The sequence below is a fragment of the Barbus barbus genome, assembly GCF_936440315.1.
Source record: "Barbus barbus genome assembly, chromosome: 36".
In the NCBI taxonomy this organism is placed as follows: domain Eukaryota; kingdom Metazoa; phylum Chordata; class Actinopteri; order Cypriniformes; family Cyprinidae; genus Barbus; species Barbus barbus.
The window spans coordinates 25570811-25590789 of record NC_136714.1 but is presented as its reverse complement, the minus strand read 5'-3'; the positions used below and the strand labels follow the sequence as shown (position 1 = coordinate 25590789).

At 36.0% G+C, this 19979-nt stretch overlaps 1 protein-coding gene across 1 annotated transcript in view; it reads left to right on the top strand.

Moving 5' to 3' along the window:
* The window catches only part of LOC306855770 (collagen alpha-1(XXVII) chain A-like), a 63157-nt gene that overhangs the window by 20625 nt on the left and 22553 nt on the right, over positions 1-19979 (top strand). The window contains exons 9-22 of the mRNA XM_079394631.1: positions 1063-1116; positions 2073-2117; positions 8152-8205; positions 9732-9776; positions 11661-11714; positions 13269-13313; positions 14430-14483; positions 14564-14608; positions 16399-16452; positions 16640-16693; positions 17708-17761; positions 17886-17939; positions 18040-18093; positions 18174-18218. Coding sequence (XP_079250757.1) covers positions 1063-1116; positions 2073-2117; positions 8152-8205; positions 9732-9776; positions 11661-11714; positions 13269-13313; positions 14430-14483; positions 14564-14608; positions 16399-16452; positions 16640-16693; positions 17708-17761; positions 17886-17939; positions 18040-18093; positions 18174-18218 — 711 coding nt within the window. The remainder of the gene's footprint in view (positions 1-1062; positions 1117-2072; positions 2118-8151; positions 8206-9731; positions 9777-11660; positions 11715-13268; positions 13314-14429; positions 14484-14563; positions 14609-16398; positions 16453-16639; positions 16694-17707; positions 17762-17885; positions 17940-18039; positions 18094-18173; positions 18219-19979) is intronic.

The following is a 19979-nucleotide window of genomic DNA, read 5'->3' as shown; positions in this document are numbered from 1 at the left end:
CATTCACATGACAACAAAAAGTCCTTATAAAGCCCAAAGACAAACACACACACCCAGAGGAAAGTTTTATTGCTCAGAGGGTGTTCTTTCATAACTCAGGAGACTAAGTGTGTCATTTCTGTGCCTAGCATCACCAAACAGAAATGCAAAAAAAGGACTGATTTTAAACAGCACATTCTCCCTGTCAGCTATTGGGCAGACAAACAAATAGCCCCGCCCCCAAAGTCATGCCATTGGCTGAGCTAAGATAGCCCTTGCTGGCATATGTCATAACTGCACACTTTGCATTTATACGTTACGTATATATCTACTATATTTACTTTATAGTAGATTAAACAATTTTATCAGTGTCTAATTCTGTTTTATGTGATGATTGAAAAGAAAAGCAATCGACGTTGACACACTTTACTTTTAATAGTGTTCTCAGTTATTTAATTTTTGAGAATCAAATATTGATAAGAATTTCTCCTAAAATTCTTTTGGAGAAATAAAAATAGTCAAAAAGAGTTGTTGAAATACAGCAAGAAAATATTTAGTTTTATGCTTCATTTGGAATCAAATTTGATACCCAAATGCAAAGATGAAGGTTTTCAAAAAGTATGAAATGCATTCATCCATCAACATATACTGATGTCCAGAAATCATGATTATCACTCCTTCTATTATTGCACTATTGAATATTTCTTGAATGGATAAGAAAGTCTTAATATTACGTAGGCTTAAGCCACACTTGCGTATAAATACCATTGCATCAGATCAAAAACTCAAGACTCTTTGAATCAGCTTGATGTCGTTCATCACATTAACTATAAACATGTTCCACTAAATACTGTCACAATCCTGTCTTCAGTTTCAGTGCTATATTGATTCATCATTTCAAACCCAACAAACAAAAACATTTAGCTTGATTGTGCTTTTTCTGTTAAAGGAAACCATCGTTTCCAAATAAAATGCAATGGCATTGATGCATTTTACATGTTCAGACACTGGGTCTTTAAAGTAAATGTATGTGCTTTAATGTATATTAGGAGAACCAGCATTTCTCTTTGTCTTATATTACAGGGGGAACAAGGTCCTGTTGGAGAAGCTGGAGCCAAAGGCTATCCTGGCAGGCAGGTGCAGTATATCTTCCTCTGCTGTGGCGTGTGGTGTGGTGTGTATGTGTATGTGTATGTGTGTGTGTGTGTGTGTGTGTGTGTATGCGTCCGTTCGTTCTTTAGAGTGTGTTATGCTTTGTTTTTCATTGACTGCTCATGGAAAATATGCAATTAATTTACAAATACGCTGCCCTGGCATAGATATTGGGTTTTGTTCATTATAGCTGCGGGCCACCGCTATTGAAAATCACAGCGTTCAGTTATAGGAAAGGATGTATTTGCTCACTGTGACCGCATAGTATTGAGATGTTTTGACACGCTTGTGTTGTTTTCATTGATGGAGTTTGGATTTAATCAGAATAAATCTCTATCCTTTTGAAATATCCATCCAGAACCCACAAGTCTGTTTTTAACACATCTTGAGCTCATTGCAGTTGCTTGTATTGAAATATATAAAACAGTTCTTTGGAATACATAAATCTGATTGGACAATCGTAGCATTATATAATATAACTTAACCGTCTTTTTCTTCTCACATAATAAAATAAACCAATAAATCAAATTATTACTTCACATCATGTATTTATTTATCCAGTCATCATTGCAAATAAACCCCTTTTTCGTTTTATAACCTAACCAAATCAAGAAAAAGCTCATTTGTCAAACATAATGTAATATAATGTATTTATAAAATATTAAAAATATATTTAACATATAAAGTATATCAGACATTTAAAAATCTATTAAAAAAGACATCAAATATACAAGTGTTTTGTGGCTCTGTTTAATATATGAAGCCTATGATAAAACCATTATAAGTTCATCATGGTTTTTTTCTTGTGGGCACACAAGTTTGGATACTTCTCAAAAGAAACAAGCTATTACATTCGGTTCCATTTTGCCTGTTAAATGATGTGTGTTGATTAAATCCTCAGCCTGTTTCTGAAGCCTCTCTGTCTTTTTCTTCTCTTCCAGGGTTTACCTGGTCCAATAGGGCCTGTCGGGCCGAAAGGGGCTCGGGTGTGTACACGTCTTCTTCCCGTTTGATGTATGATTGCAACTTACAATGCTGTCATTGTGACATTTGAGCTGTCCAAGCGGGCCTATAGTCACCGTTGCTAGGTTATTTGCATTGTTTGATCTTTTACAAAGCTAAAAATGTAGCTTACGACTTGTGAGTTGAGTTTTAAAGTCAAGTGATTTGATTTGACCTCGACTCCAGAAGAGAGATTGTTACTACTACAGCTTCACTTTTCTTTCGTTCTCCTGGTTTTTCCTTTTTCAGTTTTTTGAGTCAACAGAGACTCAAGCATGACAAATTTGCTGCTGACAGCGGCCCGAGCCATAAGTGTGCGTTTATGTGTGTTTTTAGCCTCCTACGGTCACATTAACATGTTCGCATGTACAGCCACCTTCATTTATCTTGCCCTGTCGTCTATTTGATGTATTCAGAAACAATTTATATTTTATTCTCACTGTGCCACTTTATATGGCATGCTCACACACACACGCTTTAGCTGTTGTGTTTGAAGTCGAGCTGTATTAAAGGCTCTTTATCAGGCTAGGCTCCGCCCCCATTGGCTGGAATTTCCTGTTTAAAATCAGACTGAGGCCCTGCTGTCTTTAGTCACCGCACATACACACACATACACATGTGTCTTCCAATCAGTGCTGTGTAGTAACTGATTACATGTAATCTGGATTACGTAATCAGATTCCAAAAATAAAGTACCTGTAATTAGATTATATTACATTTTATAATGCTCACAATCAGATTAAAGTTATTTCTTTATGGATTGCATGATTACACATTATTTACACAATGGCAATAAATTATTCATAATTTATTGATTCGCCCCAATTATTTTTTTCCTCCCTTTCTAAATGAATTTATGTACAGTATGGGAAACCCTGCTGTAATGTAATATTTAATGCATTTTATGATGTAGATAAAGAATGGAATATATGTATCTTTTTGTTTTTAGTTTTTTATCAAGATGATGCACACTTATTCCATTCAAGTCTATGTAATGAATGAGTTAATCTAAAAGTAATCAAAAAGTAGACTGCATTACCTAATATGTGTAATCCAGATTATGTTATACTACAATTTTTGTCATGTTATTTCTAACCAGGTATGAACTACTACATTTGTAATTAATCTACTCAGCACTGCTTCCAATCCACATTTGTATGCCAACTAGTGTTGTCAAGATACTGGAATTTCTAATAATAATTTAATAATTTGATACGATAGATTGAATAATATTGACATTTAATATAATTTTTGAAACCACAGGGAAATACTACCACAACATTAACCTAAAATTTTAGATTTTCATTGAAAGCTGTAACAAAGCTAGAACATGATAATGAGGTGTATTTTTACACTAATGAAAACTTCTTGAGGTGGTAAAATACTGGAGAAATTTGCATATGTTTACTTTCAGTGCTGGGTAGATTACTTACAAATTGTAGATCGTTATTTATTCCAAATTATATGACAACAATTGTAGCTGCAATCCATTACATTGCACACTTTAGGTAACGTAATCGGACTGCTTTTAGATTTCTTTTGACCTAACTCATTTATCACATTGATTAAAATAGGCAATATTGTACCATATTGATATAAAAATGCAAAGAGAATTAAAATATTTTCCAGTGGTTGTCATTAACAACACTACTAGGTTTCTTAAACTGGATTTCATGAAGCAGTTTAATATTTTTGAAAGACAGAAGCCTTCCAAAGACTTAATATGTAAAATATGTAATCGTTAAAAAAGTAAATGTAGTCTAATTACGAGTTTTTTAAAATGTAATATAATCCTATTACAAAATCCTTAATTTTTGGAATCTGATTACATAATCCAGTTACTGCCCACCACTGTTTGCTTCAAATTTCTTCAGAGAGAAGTATTATTTTTCCCATTTTTAATCAAATTAGGGTGGTGTGAGCATTATGGAGCGTTATAAACGCATGCATTGTTTCATTTATAGTGCACTGAAAGCCAGAGGGCACCCCTGTGCAGAAACGCCAAATATGACTCACTAAAGTAATATAACGTTCTAGGAAATTCCTAATATGGACAAAGGGATTTCTGTAGCTGAATAAAAAGAAGATAGAAATGCTTTAACTGATCAAACATGAATATAATAAATACACAACTATAACAAAATGTAGTTTATTTGTGTTCTTCAAGTCATCTTGGGCGTTTTCATAAAAAATCAATATTTTTAATACATTAATACCAAAACGTAATAGCACCTTGTGTGGAGTTTTTGCTGGATGTGTGTGAGTGTTATTGTTGTACCCTGTGTTTGTTTGTGCATGTTTTCATCGTTTTTTCCCTGAAGTGAGCGTATGTGCCCTTGGACTACATTGTGGAGGCCAGCACCATGCAGTCCATGGGCATATACACTTACTTCATGGCCTGCATCAACACGAAGATGTCCATCTGTTCATCCATCCATGACCTCTCCATTCATCTGTCCATCCATGTGATCAGTTCACACTGATCATATAGTGGACGTCTGCTGCTGGATTGCCAGTGATTATATAAGTTTTATGAGTTGGGTTCATTTAATTGCTCTGAAGAGTTTCTATTTTATTATTAACTTTGTCTCTGATGTTTCTCCTTAATCTGTTGATCTATGGAAAGTATCAATCTATGAAATTAATGGGGATAGCATAATAACCAACCACCTACAGTGGTGTGAAAAAGTGTTGCCCCTTTGTGATTTTAAATTTTTTTGCATGTTTGTCACACTTTAATGTTTCAGATCATCAAACAAATTTAAATATTAATCAAAGATAACACAAGTAAACACAACATGCAGTTTTTGCATTAAGTTTTTTATTATGAAGGGAAAACAAAATCCAAACCTACATGGCCCTGTGTGAAACAGTGCTTGCCCCCTAAACCTAATAACTGGTTGGGCCACCCTTAGCAGCAACAACTGCAATCAAGCGTTTGCGATAACTTGCAATGAGTCTGCTACAGCGCTGTGGAGGAATTTTGGCCCACTCATCTTGGCAGAATTGTTGTACACATTGGAGGGTTTTCGAGCATGAACCACCTTTTTAAGGTCATGCCACAGCATGTCAATAGGATTCAGGTCAGGACTTTGACTAGGCCACTCCAAAGTCTTCATTTTGTTTTTCTTCAGCCATTCAGAGGTGGATTTGCTGGTGTGTTTTAGATCATTGTCCTGCTGCAGAACCCAAGTTCGCTTCAGCTTGAGGTCACGAACAGATGGCCGGATATTGTCCTTCAGGGTTTTTTGGTAGACAGCTGAATTCATGGTTCCATTTATCACAACAAGTCTTCCAGGTCCTGAAGCAGCAAAACAGCCCCAGACCATCACACTACCACCACCATATTTTACCTTTATGTTCTTTTTGCTCAGCAGTGGTTTTCGTCTTGCTTTGCCATGCAGGCCATTTTTGCCCAGTCTCTTTCTTATGGTGGAGTCATGAACACTGACCTTAACTGAGGCAAGTGAGGCCTGCAGTTCTTTAGATGTTGTTGTGGGGTCTTTTGTGACCTCTTGGATGAGTCGTCGCTGCACTCTTGGGGTAATTTTGGTCGGCCGGCCACTCCTGTGAAGGTTCAACACTTTTTCACACAGGGCCATGTGGGTTTGGATTTAGTTTTCACTTCATAAAAAAACCCTTCATTTAAAAACTGCATGTTGTGTTTACTTGTGTTATCTTTGATTAATATTTAAATTTGTTTGATGATCTGAAACATTAAAGTGTGACAAACATGATAAAAAATTAAAAATCAGGAAGGGGGCCAACACTTTTTCACACCACTGTAGCACACCCTAGCAACCATTTAGAATACCTTAACAACCATATACTATGTATCAGGTACCCAGAACACCTTATCAACCACCTAGAACACCCTAGCAACCCCTTACAACACATTAGCAACCACCTAGCACACCCTAGCAGCCACTTACAACACCTTAGCAACCATATACCATGTAGCAGCTGTCCAGAACACCCTAGCAAACACTTACAACACCTAAGCAATCATATACTATGTAATAGCTCTCCAAAATACCTTAGTAACCACCTAGCACACCCTAGCAACCACTTATAACACATTAGCAACCATATACCATGTAGCAGCTGCCCAGAACACCCTAGCAAACACTTATAAGACCTTAGCAATCATATACTATGTAACTGATAGTTTTCAGTCATGTGACAGGCTCGAAGACTTGGAGGGCAAAGCATCCATAGAACTGCTGCACAAGTTTGTCAATTTTTCATCTGTTTCCCATTTGCAATCCATATTAAGCACCCGCGGCAATATTTCAATCATAAACAGTGCAACAAAACGTTGTAAAAACACTTAAAGTGCCTTAATATATTTTAAACTGTAATATTAAAAGATCAAATTCAGTAATCACCACATTAATGATGCATAGTTTACACAGGCAAGCAGATGAGACCGGGAACATGAACGCAGTCCGCTTACGGTTCAGTGTTTTACTTCTAATGTTTTTCTATGGGAAGCCATTTAATGTGAAACAAAATATACATCATCAATAAGGTGTCCACTGTAGAGCCCTGCACGGGCCTCAAATTTAGGCCCTAGCCCGGCCCTGGCCCGAGACACTCAGGCCCTAGCCCGGTCCACGTCTGACAGTTTATCAGAATTACCGACCCGAGCCCGTCTCTTTTTTTTCCCCCTTCTCCTAAAGCAGTTTACACTACTGTTTCGGCTATTAAAATAGTTCAGTTTTGTGTGTAATGGCAAAATTATTATATTTTGTTTAGTTTTTTTAATTAAGTTAATTTAGAAAAACGTTTGGACCATTTTTGTTCGTTAAATAGCCTTTAAGTTTTTTTTTTTTTTTTAAGTAACGACCAAGCGGCCAGCTGCATGAGCTGATCATAGCCTATGTTTGATCAATTTAGCCTTCACAATCACTTAAACCACCTCGAACACCTTATCTACCACTTACAACACCTGATCAATCACCTGGCACGCCTTAGCAACCATTTACAACACCTTAGTGACCACCTAGCACACCATAGCAACCACTTACAACACCTTAACAACCATATGCCATGTAGCAGCTGCCCAGACCACCTTTGCAACCACATAGAACACCCTAGCAACACCTTAGCAACCACCTAGAAGACCCTAGCAACCACTTACAACACCTTAACAACCATATACCATGTAGCAGCTGCCCAGAATACCTTAGCAACCACCTAGAACACCCTAGCAACACTTTAGCAACCACATAGAAGACCCTAGCAACCACTTACAACACCTTAACAACCATATACCATGTAGCAGCTGCCCAGAATACCTTAGCAACCACCGAGAACACCCTAGCAACCACTTACAACAACTTAAGAACCATATACCATGTAGAAGCTGCCCAATACACTTTAGCAACCACCTAGAACACCCTAGCAACCACTTACAACACCTTAGCAACCACCTTGAACACTCTAGCAACCACTTACAACACCTTAGCAACTACCTAGAACACTCTAGCTACCACTTACAACACCTTAGCAACCAAATAGCAGCTACTCAGAACACCTTAGTAACCACCTAGAATGCCCAAGCAAATACTTAGATACTACAAAACACCTTAAAAACCACCCTGAAAACTATATAAACTACTAAAACACCTTAGCAACAACCTAAGATACCCTAACAGCATCAAAACTAACCAGAATTGCTTAGCAACCACCTAGAATGCCACAAAAACACTTTAGCAACAGTGTAACAACTACCTAGAACATCTTAGCAAACACCTTGAATGCCCTAGTAACCACATAACAAGTACCAAAACACCTTAGTAACCATCTAGAACACCCTAGAAACAATATAAAAACTACCCAGAACAGCTTAGCAACCACTCAAAACACCCTGGTAATCACATGTTAACCATCCTGAACATCAATTTTGAGAAAAAAAATTGATTAAAAAAAGTGTGATTTGTCATCATTGTTTCCTGTTTTCCTCTGCTCCAGAAGTATTGAGCTTCTCTCTGTTTCTCTCTGTTTACTTTATAGGGTTTCATTGGAATCCCTGGACTCTTTGGTTTACCTGGAGCTGATGGTGAAAGAGTGAGTCTGTTCATGTTATGACTCATTTTTCAGCAGTCATGTGATCATAACTCACTCCATCAGTGGGCGAATGTTCCAGAAAATGGCCGTTGTGTAACGCCACTAAAGTACTTCACATGACTTCACGTTAAAACTCCCAGAGATACAAATATTTCTTTAATGCAGTCACATCAACGACATCATGAACCATATGACATAATTTCCTTTTCATAGTCTACTAAACACCAAACACTAATTACTAAATATATGCTGTTCCTTCAGACTCCGTTGAAACAGCTTGTGTAAAGATCAGAAGCGTAAGAATATACCGCATTCAAAGTAAAACTATCTAAACAGCAATTATTTCATTGTAATATTTGCATACTGATTTTATCTGCCTTGCATAAATGTAACCTTTAATAGCACAGAGACTATTGCTGTGTCCGATATCACATATTTTAAGAGTATGCACTGAATTAGCCATCACAACCATCCTACACATTGTAACATACTGCGTTTTTGCATATTACTGTATATAGTCAGTACTGGGTAGGGTAGTAACTGATTACATGTAATCTGAATTACGTTATCAGATTACAAAAATAAAGTACTTGTAATTACATTATATGACATTTTAAATTGCTCATAATCAGATTACAGTTACTATTTTATGGATTACATGATTACATATTATTCACACAATGGCAGTAAATTGTTCATAATTTGATTCACTCCTTTTTCTTTCTAAATGAACCTACCACTTGGTTTGGGAAACCCTGCTGTAATGTAATGTTTAATGCATTTCATGATGTTGATAACAAAGAATCGAATGTATTTTTTTCTCTTTGTTTTTTTTTGTTTTTATCAGTACACAATAATCCCATTCAAGTCTATTTGACAAACAAATTAGGTCAGAAGTAAACTAAAAGTAATCAAAAAGTAGCCAGACTACATTGCTTAATTTGTGTAATCTAGATTGTTACCAACTACAATTTTTGTCATGTAATTAGTAATTAGTAAAGAACTACAATTTGTATGTAATTGTAGTCACATACAAATTGTTTATAGTATATGGGTAAATACTGATCCTTGCTTATTCTTACAAGCACAAGGTGTTTCCTGAAGAAAAACAAATGCTGTTCTAGTAGTGTTCTAAGTATAGTTCGAACTGCTGTTACAGTTATTATGGAAATGGATTAGTGGTAGATTTTTAAATCAAGTGCTGCCCACTACTGGTAGATGTATGACAGTAGATCCCATCATTGAAATGTGTATGTGTGTGTGTGTGTGTGTGTGTGTGTGTGTGTGTGTGTGTGCTGTAAAAGTGGAAACTACTTCCAGCTGGTTCTGGCGTTCAGCTGAGGGTGTTTGGATGAGTCATATGATAACAGAGTGTACACACACACACACACACACACACACACACACACACACACACACAGAGAGAGACAATGTAGAGTGCTTCTTTCTAATGGTATAAGACTTTTAACTGTTATTAGCATTTATTTACTGTCTGTCTCTTTCTCTGTCTCTCTTATCTTTTTCAGGGTAGTCCTGGTCCAGTGGGGAAGAGGGGCAAGATGGGTAGGCCGGTAAAGTTTTGTCTCAACATACTTTATAGATACAGATGTGAATTTTTTTGTAAGCATGTGTGAGAAATGTAATACAAAATTATATAATGTACTAATTCTGTGGTATTGTATGGCCCTGCAACAAATGAATTTTAAAAGTACAAACAGTCCATGTAGTTTCTCAATATGAGGTCATTAAAGCTGTCTGCATAAATATTAGAAAATAATAATTTATTAAATAGTAGTTATTTTAATGTGTGTCTGAGAGAGAGAAAGAGAGTTTGTATTGTTCTTTGATTCATGAACACACACACACACACAAAGATGCAGAATCAGCCATACATAGGTTGTTTAAATCAGCACAACCTTTGACGTTTGACTTCATAAACTTTCTGTTGAATCAGCTGGGCTGTGAATGATGTCATCATTAGTAGCGCTACCGCCGTTGCTCATGCTAAGGGTTAGTGATTTGAATAGTAGCCCTAATCCACAGTTTAGTCGAAACATGCGGGATAGCAACATGCTAAAAGCACTCAAAAAAATTTAAGTGACCGCTTACTGATGACCTAGCAACCACTTAGAACGCCTTAGCAACCGCATACCAGTGGCCTGGCAACCATCTAGAACACCCCAGCATCCACTCAGAACATCTCAGCAACTGCATAATGATATCCTAGCAACCATATACCAATGACCTAGCAACCATTCAGAACACCCCAGCAACCACTCAGAACACTTTAACCATCTAGAGCACCCTAGCAAACACTCAGCCTTAACAAGCATCCAAAACACCCTTGCATCCACTCAGAACACCTCAACAACCACCCAAAACATCCTAGCGGCCACTCAACCCTAGCAACCACTAAGAACACCTTAACAACCATCCAACTATTCAGAACACCCTAGCAACCACTCTGAACACCTTAACAACCATCCAGAACACCCTAGCAACCATTCAGAACACCTTAACAACCACTCATAACACCTTAGTAACCATCTAGAACACAGCAGCAGCCACTCAGAACACCTTAACAACCATCCAGAACACCTTAACCATCCAGAACAACCCAACAAACACTCAGAACACCTTAACCACCATCCAAAACACTCTAGCAACCACTCAGAACACCTTAACAACCACCCAGAACAACCTAGCAACCACTCAGAACACCCGAACAACCATCCAGAACACCCTAGCAACCACTCTGAACACCTTAACAGCCATCCAACCATCCAGAACACCCTATCAACCACTCAGTACAACTTAACAACCATCCAGAACACCCTAGCAACTACTCAGAACACCTTAACCACCATCCAAAACACTCTGGCAACCACTCAGAACACCTTAACAGCCATCCAACCATCCAGAACACCCTATCAACCACTCAGTACAACTTAACAACCATCCAGAACACCCTAGCAACTACTCAGAACACCTTAACCACCATCCAAAACACTCTGGCAACCACCCAGAACACCTTAACAACCACCCAGAACACCCTAGCAACCACTCAGAACACCTGAACAACCATGCAGAACATCCTAGCAACCACTCTGAACACCTTAACAGCCATCCAACCATCCAGAACACCCTATCAACCACTCAGTACAACTTAACAACCACTCAGAACACCTTAGCAACCATCCAGAGCATCCCAGCAACCACTCAGAACACCTTAACAACCTCTTCGAACAGCTTAACCATCCAGAACATCTTAGCAACCACTCAGAAAACATAAACAACCACATACCAGTGGCCTTGCAACAATCCAGAACACCCTAGCAACCATGCCCTGACAACCACTCGCAATGCAGCTTTGTGGAGGCCACATTTGCTTCTTTATTAATTGTTTAAATAATCAGTGAGTGTGATAGTGATGTGTTGTAATGTCTCTCTCTCAGGGTTTTCCTGGTGATTTTGGAGAGCGAGGCCCACCAGGACTGGACGGGGAGCCAGTGAGTTAAACATTTGGGTTTTTTATGCATATTCTTTGTCTTTTTCTCATAAAGCAGATAAAACCCTCACAACAGAGCTGATGATAAATGCACATGAACACAGAGTTTGCAGGGTTTCAAACAAGCAGTAGAAGTGTGTGTGTGTTCAGGGTGAATGCCCTCAGCATGCGTGTTTGTGTGTGTGTGTGTGTGTGTGTAAACCTCAGGCTTTACTTCCAGTATCTTGGCTGAACACAATTTTCCACTCACCACTTATGTACATACACACGTACACACACACACACACCAGCAGTGTTGTATCTTCTGTACACATTTCTTTATTTAAGCTGGTATGGAAGCCAAATTTAATTTGTCAAATACAAACAAGGCTGTGAAAATAATGCTGAATATGCTGAATATAAATAACTTAAACCAGCCTAAGGTAGTTTGCTGGCTGTAAGTAGTCTCCCAGCGTGATCATACTGGCCTGGTTTGCTGGTTTTAAAGGTTTTTTTTGCACTTGTAAACTAGTCAGCCTGGGAGAGACCAGCAAACCATCTCAGGCTGATATATTCATTTATTTCAGTAGGAAAGATGTTTGTCTGCTGGAATGTTCTTTTATTTTTTATTTAAATAATTTAATCATATTTATTTATTTAATTTTTCATTAGGGGAAGTGTTAGATCCTGCATTTTTTGCCCACTTGAATTTTATTTAAAAAATATATTTAATTAATTTTATTCATTTATTTCAGTAAAGAAGTGTTAGATCATGATATTTGTCCGCTGGCTGGCTGGCTGGATAGATATATTGATTAATTGATTGATTTCAATTTGTCGAATGAATTTTATTTTAAGTATAAATTTTATTACATTTTTTTAGTAGGGAAAGTGATAGATTATGTCTTTGTCAAGTGGATTTATTTGTTTGTTTTTATTTGTTTGTTTATTTATAGGGAAGGTGTTAGATTGTGTCTTTTTGTCCAGTTGAACTTATTTGTTTCAGTAGGGAAGGTATTAAATTCACAATCACATTGAATCTGCCCTTAGGTCAGTATACTGATATATTTGATAATAATTGTTTTGGTTAATTAGTTGAAGAAAATTATCATTCCAAAAATTTCTCTGATTGGTTGGAGTAGGTGACATCATATCAGGAAGTGTTTGAGTCAAATCCCACCTCTTTTTCACCTGTAAATGTGGGGACTGTAAAAACAGGAAGTTGAAAGCCCTCTCATTTCCTGTTCTCCCTTTCCCGAAAAGAGGAGTGAAGTGCTCCTTTCATCCTTTCATCACACAAGGGGAACGAGAGGAAATGGCTCCGGCACGCTGCTGAAGCCAACAACAAACCATCTCTATTTCTACAAAAACACTTGCACGCTCGCTCTACGACACACACTCGTTTGAACGGCCATATTAATGTCTCTGAATATGAAGAGAGTGCATTAACACAGCACATATTATAAACGACACACATTTAGAGGTGCATGCATGTACTGACATTTGAAGCACTAGCAGTCTGTACTTGTTTCAGAAGGAAAGCGTAACGCTCTGTGTGTTTCTGTGTTTATCTCAGGGTGTTATAGGAGCTCCTGGTCCTCCTGGTGTCCTTGGATTGATTGTAAGTTGGTTGGTTTATTTGGAGATGTACTCATTTGAAAAAATTAATGCTTCATGCATGATGAGTAAATTTTTCTGTGTGAATGCAAGTGTTTACGCTCAGCTCGGGTGACCAGATGACCTTAGTGACAAAAATTGGGGCAGATCAGAGACGTAGAGCTTGATGAGGTTATATGCAGGTGAAATACAATATATTTCTTACAGTTTATAGAGGTTATGCAGAATATAGGAAATCAAAGAATGCATCTGAACTTATGTTAACCTAGACCTAGACTAGCTATTGATGTTAACATCCAAAAAAAACTTTTACTGATGTGAGGTGTGATATGTTTTAAGAAATTAATAACTTTTCTTCAGCAAGGATGCATTAAACTGATTAAAAGTGACATTTATAATGTTTAAAATAAATGCTGGTCTTTTGAACTTTTATTCATCAAATAATTCTGAAAAAAGTATCATTAATTAGAATGATTTCTGATGTATCGTGTGACACTTAATACTGATACTGAATGATGCTAAAACAATTCAGCTTTGCATCACAGGAATAAATTACATTTTACAATATATTCAAATAGACAACAGTGATTTTAAATTGTAGTAATATTTCACAATATTACTGTTTTTGATCATATCAATGCAGTCTCGGTGAGCAGAGGAGACTTTCAGAAGCATTTAAAAATTGTACTGAACACAAACAATAGTTTTGTAAGCAAACTGAAGTTATAAATAATCATCGATACAAATCACATCCCACCTGTAACATTGTCATTGGTGTTGGAAATGGCTAGTAAGATTTTATCAGGATGTCTGGTCACCCTGTGTTCAGCATTTATAAGCACACAGTGTTTTTGTTGTAGTACAGCTGAAATCAGTTTGGCCTGAAGAGCATGATGTGCAAATAAAATCCACATTTGCTTTCACAAATGCTGACAAGTTGATAGTATTTTTTCTTTTGGTTTGTACTTGGGTGAGTAACGTGAGATCGTGTGCCCCCTGCAGGCACTCTTGCACCTCAGTTCAACCCAGAATATTTATCAGATGAAGTTTTATAAATTAGATCCATCACTAATTGGCCATTTAAAAGCACATACAGCACTCATTTCCATCTCTTCTCCAGGGTGATATGGGCCCTGTCGGGATAATCGGTTTGCCAGGACCAAACGGACTGAAAGTAAGTCATGCACATATGAACCCCACACATATCTCCATCACTCACAGCCACTTTAGCATATGTGTTTGTGTTTGTTCCAGGGCGTCCCGGGGAACATGGGCGAGCCCGGACTGAAAGGTGATAAGGTGATCTGAATACTCTGTTATTGGCCTGTTTTACAGCAGCATGTAATGGAAATTCTCTCTCCCCATTGGCCACCCTGTGCTACGCATGTTTTAAAAGCTCCAGCCTTAAGTAGCTTGTGGTCAAAGAGATTTTCTTTTGGTCAGTTAGAAGAAAATGTGAAATTTCTGTAGAGTAATATTTAAGGTACCAACACTTAGTTTGTGAGAGAGAGTTGCGTCCTGGTTCAATACATGTTAAACTCTATCAACAGCTCTTATGGCATAATGTGGATTATAATGGTCAATAATTATGTTTAATAAATTAAGTAAATAAATAATTCATATTTTAATAAATAAACAATCTTTATTTGTTTATGCAATACATGTTCAACTCTATTGACAGCTTTCATGGCATAATGTTGATCACAATGGTCAATAATTTAGTTTTTAAAGTGCCCCTATTATGGGTTATGAAAGGAGTCCCCAACAACAGGTTGACTTGCATGCATTTTTTAATTTTCTTATAATATGCATTTTTTTTTTACCTTATTTGCTCAACGACTCCCAAACGATTTTTTTTCAAACCCCTCCTTTGCTTGATGCTAATCTGCGGTCATTGGTTGATTTCATTTAAAGCAGTGTTTGTGAGCTAAAGCGGCACCTAGTGGTAAAGAATGAATTTACATTTTCATTCAGACCAAGTTTTCCCAGGTCTGCACATGCAACAAGTGGGTGGGCAATATGCTAATGCTTAATGTAGACATCAACATGAAACGGCTTTGGATTTGTTTTAAAAACGACTCCTTTCAGTGATTCAGAGTCGACTCTTTCTTTTGAGAGACAATAACTTTATACACGGTGCACCTTCAGATTTAAAACTTTGCAGGATGTTTTCATTCACTTAGAGCTGTGTTACACACTGTATTAAGCTAATTTTCAAAAATCCATAATAGGGGCACTTTAAATTAATTAATTAGTAAATAAATACATTTTTAATAAATAAACATAATTATTTATTTATTAAAGCAATATATGTTCAACTCTTATGGCATTATGTTGATTATATTGATTAATAATTTTGTTTTTTAATAAATAAATGCATTTTTAATAAATAAACAACCTTTATTTATTTAACAGAAAAAATGCTTTAAGTAAATCTGTACAAATTTTATTAAATAAATTAAATGCTCATGCATTGGAAGTCTAATATTATTATGGTGTATTATTGATGATAATTTTCAGTAATTTTTAGCAGATAAACTATTTATTTATTTAAAGAAAATGTGAAATTTTTTACATAGATAAATAAATGCACAAACATTGGAAGTATATAGGGCCAGTAGTCTGGATGCATTATAAGTGGAAATGTAAAGGTTGCATTTTTTCACTTTCATTATTTAGTAAAATTGGTAGGTGGATGCAACAGTCCCTTATTGTTGTGTATATAATGCAAAAAATGTATTTTACATATAACAGTTCAGTAAGTGAGTCTTACACTTTAGTCCCTTGTTAGCTCCTGTAATATCTTGTTGATGTACTTTTGGTGTATCACCTTCCACAATTTTAAAACTTAAGGTAGGAGTTGAAATGATTTTCTGTGCGAGTCAACATTATTCTACAAATGCTGTCTATGGAGCTTAACCCGCATTAAATCTGGATCATTGCAGTTTATGACCATGTTTGTTGAAATCAGGCTTCTTCGCAAACTGCTATTATAGAGTGAAAACAAAATTGATCTTGCCCTGACGTAATCATCACTTTCTCTGGTCTCTTTTCTGACTTTTTCGTTCTCTTTCACTTTTCTCTCTCAGGGTGACGTCGGGCTTCCCGGAGAACAAGGGGAAATTGGGTTCCCAGGAGACAAGGTATACCTTGCATTTCCTCCTGTATTTGAGATTTGCACACTGTGACATCCAGATGTCTAATGTTTTGATGAAATCTGACCTTCTAATTGCCAAATGTTAGAGCTTTCATAAACAGTTACTCATGCTCTTGAATGAGTGCTTGTGCTAATATAAATGTGTTTTATATTTGTTTGGTTTTTCTTATCAGGGTGTGCAGGGTTTGCCAGGATTACCAGGACCTTGTGGAAAACCAGGACCACAGGTTTGTTTCTTATCTATTTTTGTATTTCTTTAGAAGAATAGCTCACTCAGACTGAAATTTCTGTCATCATTTACTGTACCCAGTTACACATGTTCCATGGAAGTGTATGATTCACTTTCTTCTGTGTAACACAAAAGCAAAAATTCTGTGTAATTAGTCCAATGAGGAATGATGTCTTCTAGCTTTAAAAAAAAAAAAGCACTTAACAGCTTTCCAAATGACTTGTGCACTATTTTCAAGTCTTCTGGGCCCATACAGAATCACAAAAGTATTAAGAGTCACATTTATGGTGCTTTTTAAGTCAGTTTTGAAGCTTGAAAGCCTAATTGTCCATTCATTGTAATTGCATGTAAAAGAGCGACCAGTACATTTCTTCAAAACTCATTTTGTTCTATGGAAGGGAGTTGTATATGGGAATCTGCATATAAAAACTACTTGACTTTTTCTGGTTGTTTGCTGTCTTATGGTGATCTCGTTTTAGAGTTTTTTTATTTTTATTTTACGTTTGCAATTCTGAAAATATGAAATGGAAATGATTTTGAAATATTGTTTTAGAAGCTTTAAATCTGCTTTGATAAAAGCTGTGTTCGTTAACTGTAAACTGCGTTGCAAATATGCTTTTTTGGGTGAATTACTGTACTCGTGACTTTTCAAAAATATATTGAATTTTATACAAAATAATTTTTTTTAATTATTATTTGTTTTCAGAATGACATGAGGATAAAAAAGGGATATTTTTAAAGGAAGTTTTGTTTTTACCCATAATTAAGTATTTAAAAAAGCTAAATAAAATTCATACAACATTGCAACTGAACTTCAATTTCTACATAAGTATTTATTTTTCTGTTTTTGTTCATTTATGCAAATTGGTTTGTTTTTAATTAAGTGCAAGTTTTGAATATCAGAAGTTGTTCAATTATCAACACTCAAATCTGAGTATCTATTTGTTTAACCTAAAATCCCATGATCTGAAGGTTGAGTTTATTTCATAGTGTGTGTGTGTGTGTTTTGAAGGGCAAGACAGGAGAGAGAGGGCCCAGTGGATTACCAGGCCCACCAGGACCCGAGGTATGAATCAACCACTGATGCTTTTGCGCGTCTGAATGCATTGCATCAGCTTGTTCTATTGATGACGTCAGCAAATATAACTGATTCTGATTTGCTGATGATTTGTTGATGAAATCCTTTGCAGGGTTTCCCTGGTGACATCGGAAAACCTGGACTTAATGGACCCGAGGGCCCAAAGGTGTGTTATTTATAAAGAAAACCTTATAAAATCAAGTGCTTTTAATATTTGCACACTTATTTTTGCAGCTTCATGCTGTTGACAAATGTTTTCTTCGTAGGGTAAGCCTGGAGCTAGAGGTTTACCTGGACCTCGTGGAGCGGCTGGACGAGAGGTGTGTTTGTTATTAGTTATAAATGTGTTTTAAGTAGACTTGTGAGACAACATTGACTTAATCTTGATTTTAATTTGTAGGGGGATGAGGGTCCTGTAGGACCACCGGGGCCAGTAGGACTCGAGGTGAGTTGTGAATCTGCATATGAAAACTTCCCTGTTTTTGCTGGTTTCTTGTCGCCTTACTGAGATTTTTGGTTATAGTGAAAACGTGTGATTTTGATGTTGTTTTAGAGGCTGTAAACTTGCATTATTGATGGTATTGCATTTGTTAATTTGTTTGAAATATACATTTTTGTTTAAATCACTCAAGACCTGTCAAAAAAATCTATTTGTGGAAAAAAATTTTATTGTATTTTTTTATTCATATGTTTGTTAAATAATTTTTATGTAAAGCACTTTGAATTACCGCTGTGTATAAAATGTGCCCCAGAAATAAAAAAATATTTAATTTCAAGAGCACATTGAGATAATGTGATGTTCTCATTACACACAGGCTTCATTCTCTTTACGCAAAATGCAATTTATTTTTCTCTTTCTAGTTTGTCGTCATCATTTGTCTTATAACAAATCTTTATTGTCTGCAATTTTGAAAATGTATATTGGAAATGTGTGGTTTAGATTTTTTAGAGGCATTAAAGTTGCATTGATGATGGTAATGCATTTATTAATTTAAAGTCGTATTGCAAATATACATTTTTGGGTGAATTGACCTCAGAACTTATCAAAAATATATTATGCAAATTATATATTTTTAAATGATTTGTGGTTGAAAAATGACCAAGAGTCCATTGGCATTTTTTTATAATCTGTGCGAGTTCAGCAAAATGTGCATTTACCCAATGGACCACAAGGTGGCGCAATAGGCGATTTCAATTTCGAATAGCTTTAATGATATTTAACATATCAATGAATCATCAAGGCTGTGAATTTCTTTTATAATAGACAGAAGAAATAAATCCAGCATCGTAAAACAGGCCGCTCAGAATCCGCTGCGAACAGCCTCTGTATTACATAACATTCCCGCTCTGTCTCTGTTTTTCCTCTTTTCCCTTCGTCGTTCCACTTTTCTTGTTTAACCAAACTCAGTGCTTCTCTGGCACAAACTCCATCATTCTGTCCTCAGACAGGTATCTGTTTTCCTCATCTCTCTCTGTCTCTGTTGTGCGGTCAGTAATTAGATACGTCTTGGTGAGACTTTAAGTATGTTCTCTTTGTGCTCTGACCGCAGCTCTTCTGCATTAGTATGCATACTCATGTCTTGCTCCAACATAATCAAACATGTGACATATTTAATGGGTGAATCTCATGAAGAAATGTCATATTTCAACAAAAAGAAAAAGAGAGAGTTATGCTTAACCAAACGATGCTTGTTTATAACCATTAAGGTTTTTTGAAATGATTTTCATTTATTTGGCAATCACTTAGACATGCTAATTTGGACTACTTTGATTGGCCTAACTCATGCATATCAAATGTCAAAACTGAATTATGAAGCAGAATTGTCTGGAAGTAAATTGAACAATATTGAACTTCAGTTAAATAATGTGTTACATATTGTATTTTCTGTGTAGCAATCATGAATAATATGATAAGATAAATATAATCATGTGTTTTAACTGTGTTTACAGTTAATAATCAGATTTTTCAATGTATTATGAGATGTAATCCATGGCATAATTAATGTGTTATATATAAAGGCTTTTAGTCAATTATTTTCATCAATTTTATGCTTCAGTTTCTTACTTTTTATTGTATTTATTATTACATTTTTAATTTTTGTAAAACACATTTTAAATTAACATCTCTGTATGAAATGAGTATTTCATATTTAGTATTGATGTCTTATAACTGCTTTATAACTATTATTATGAGATGAAACAATGC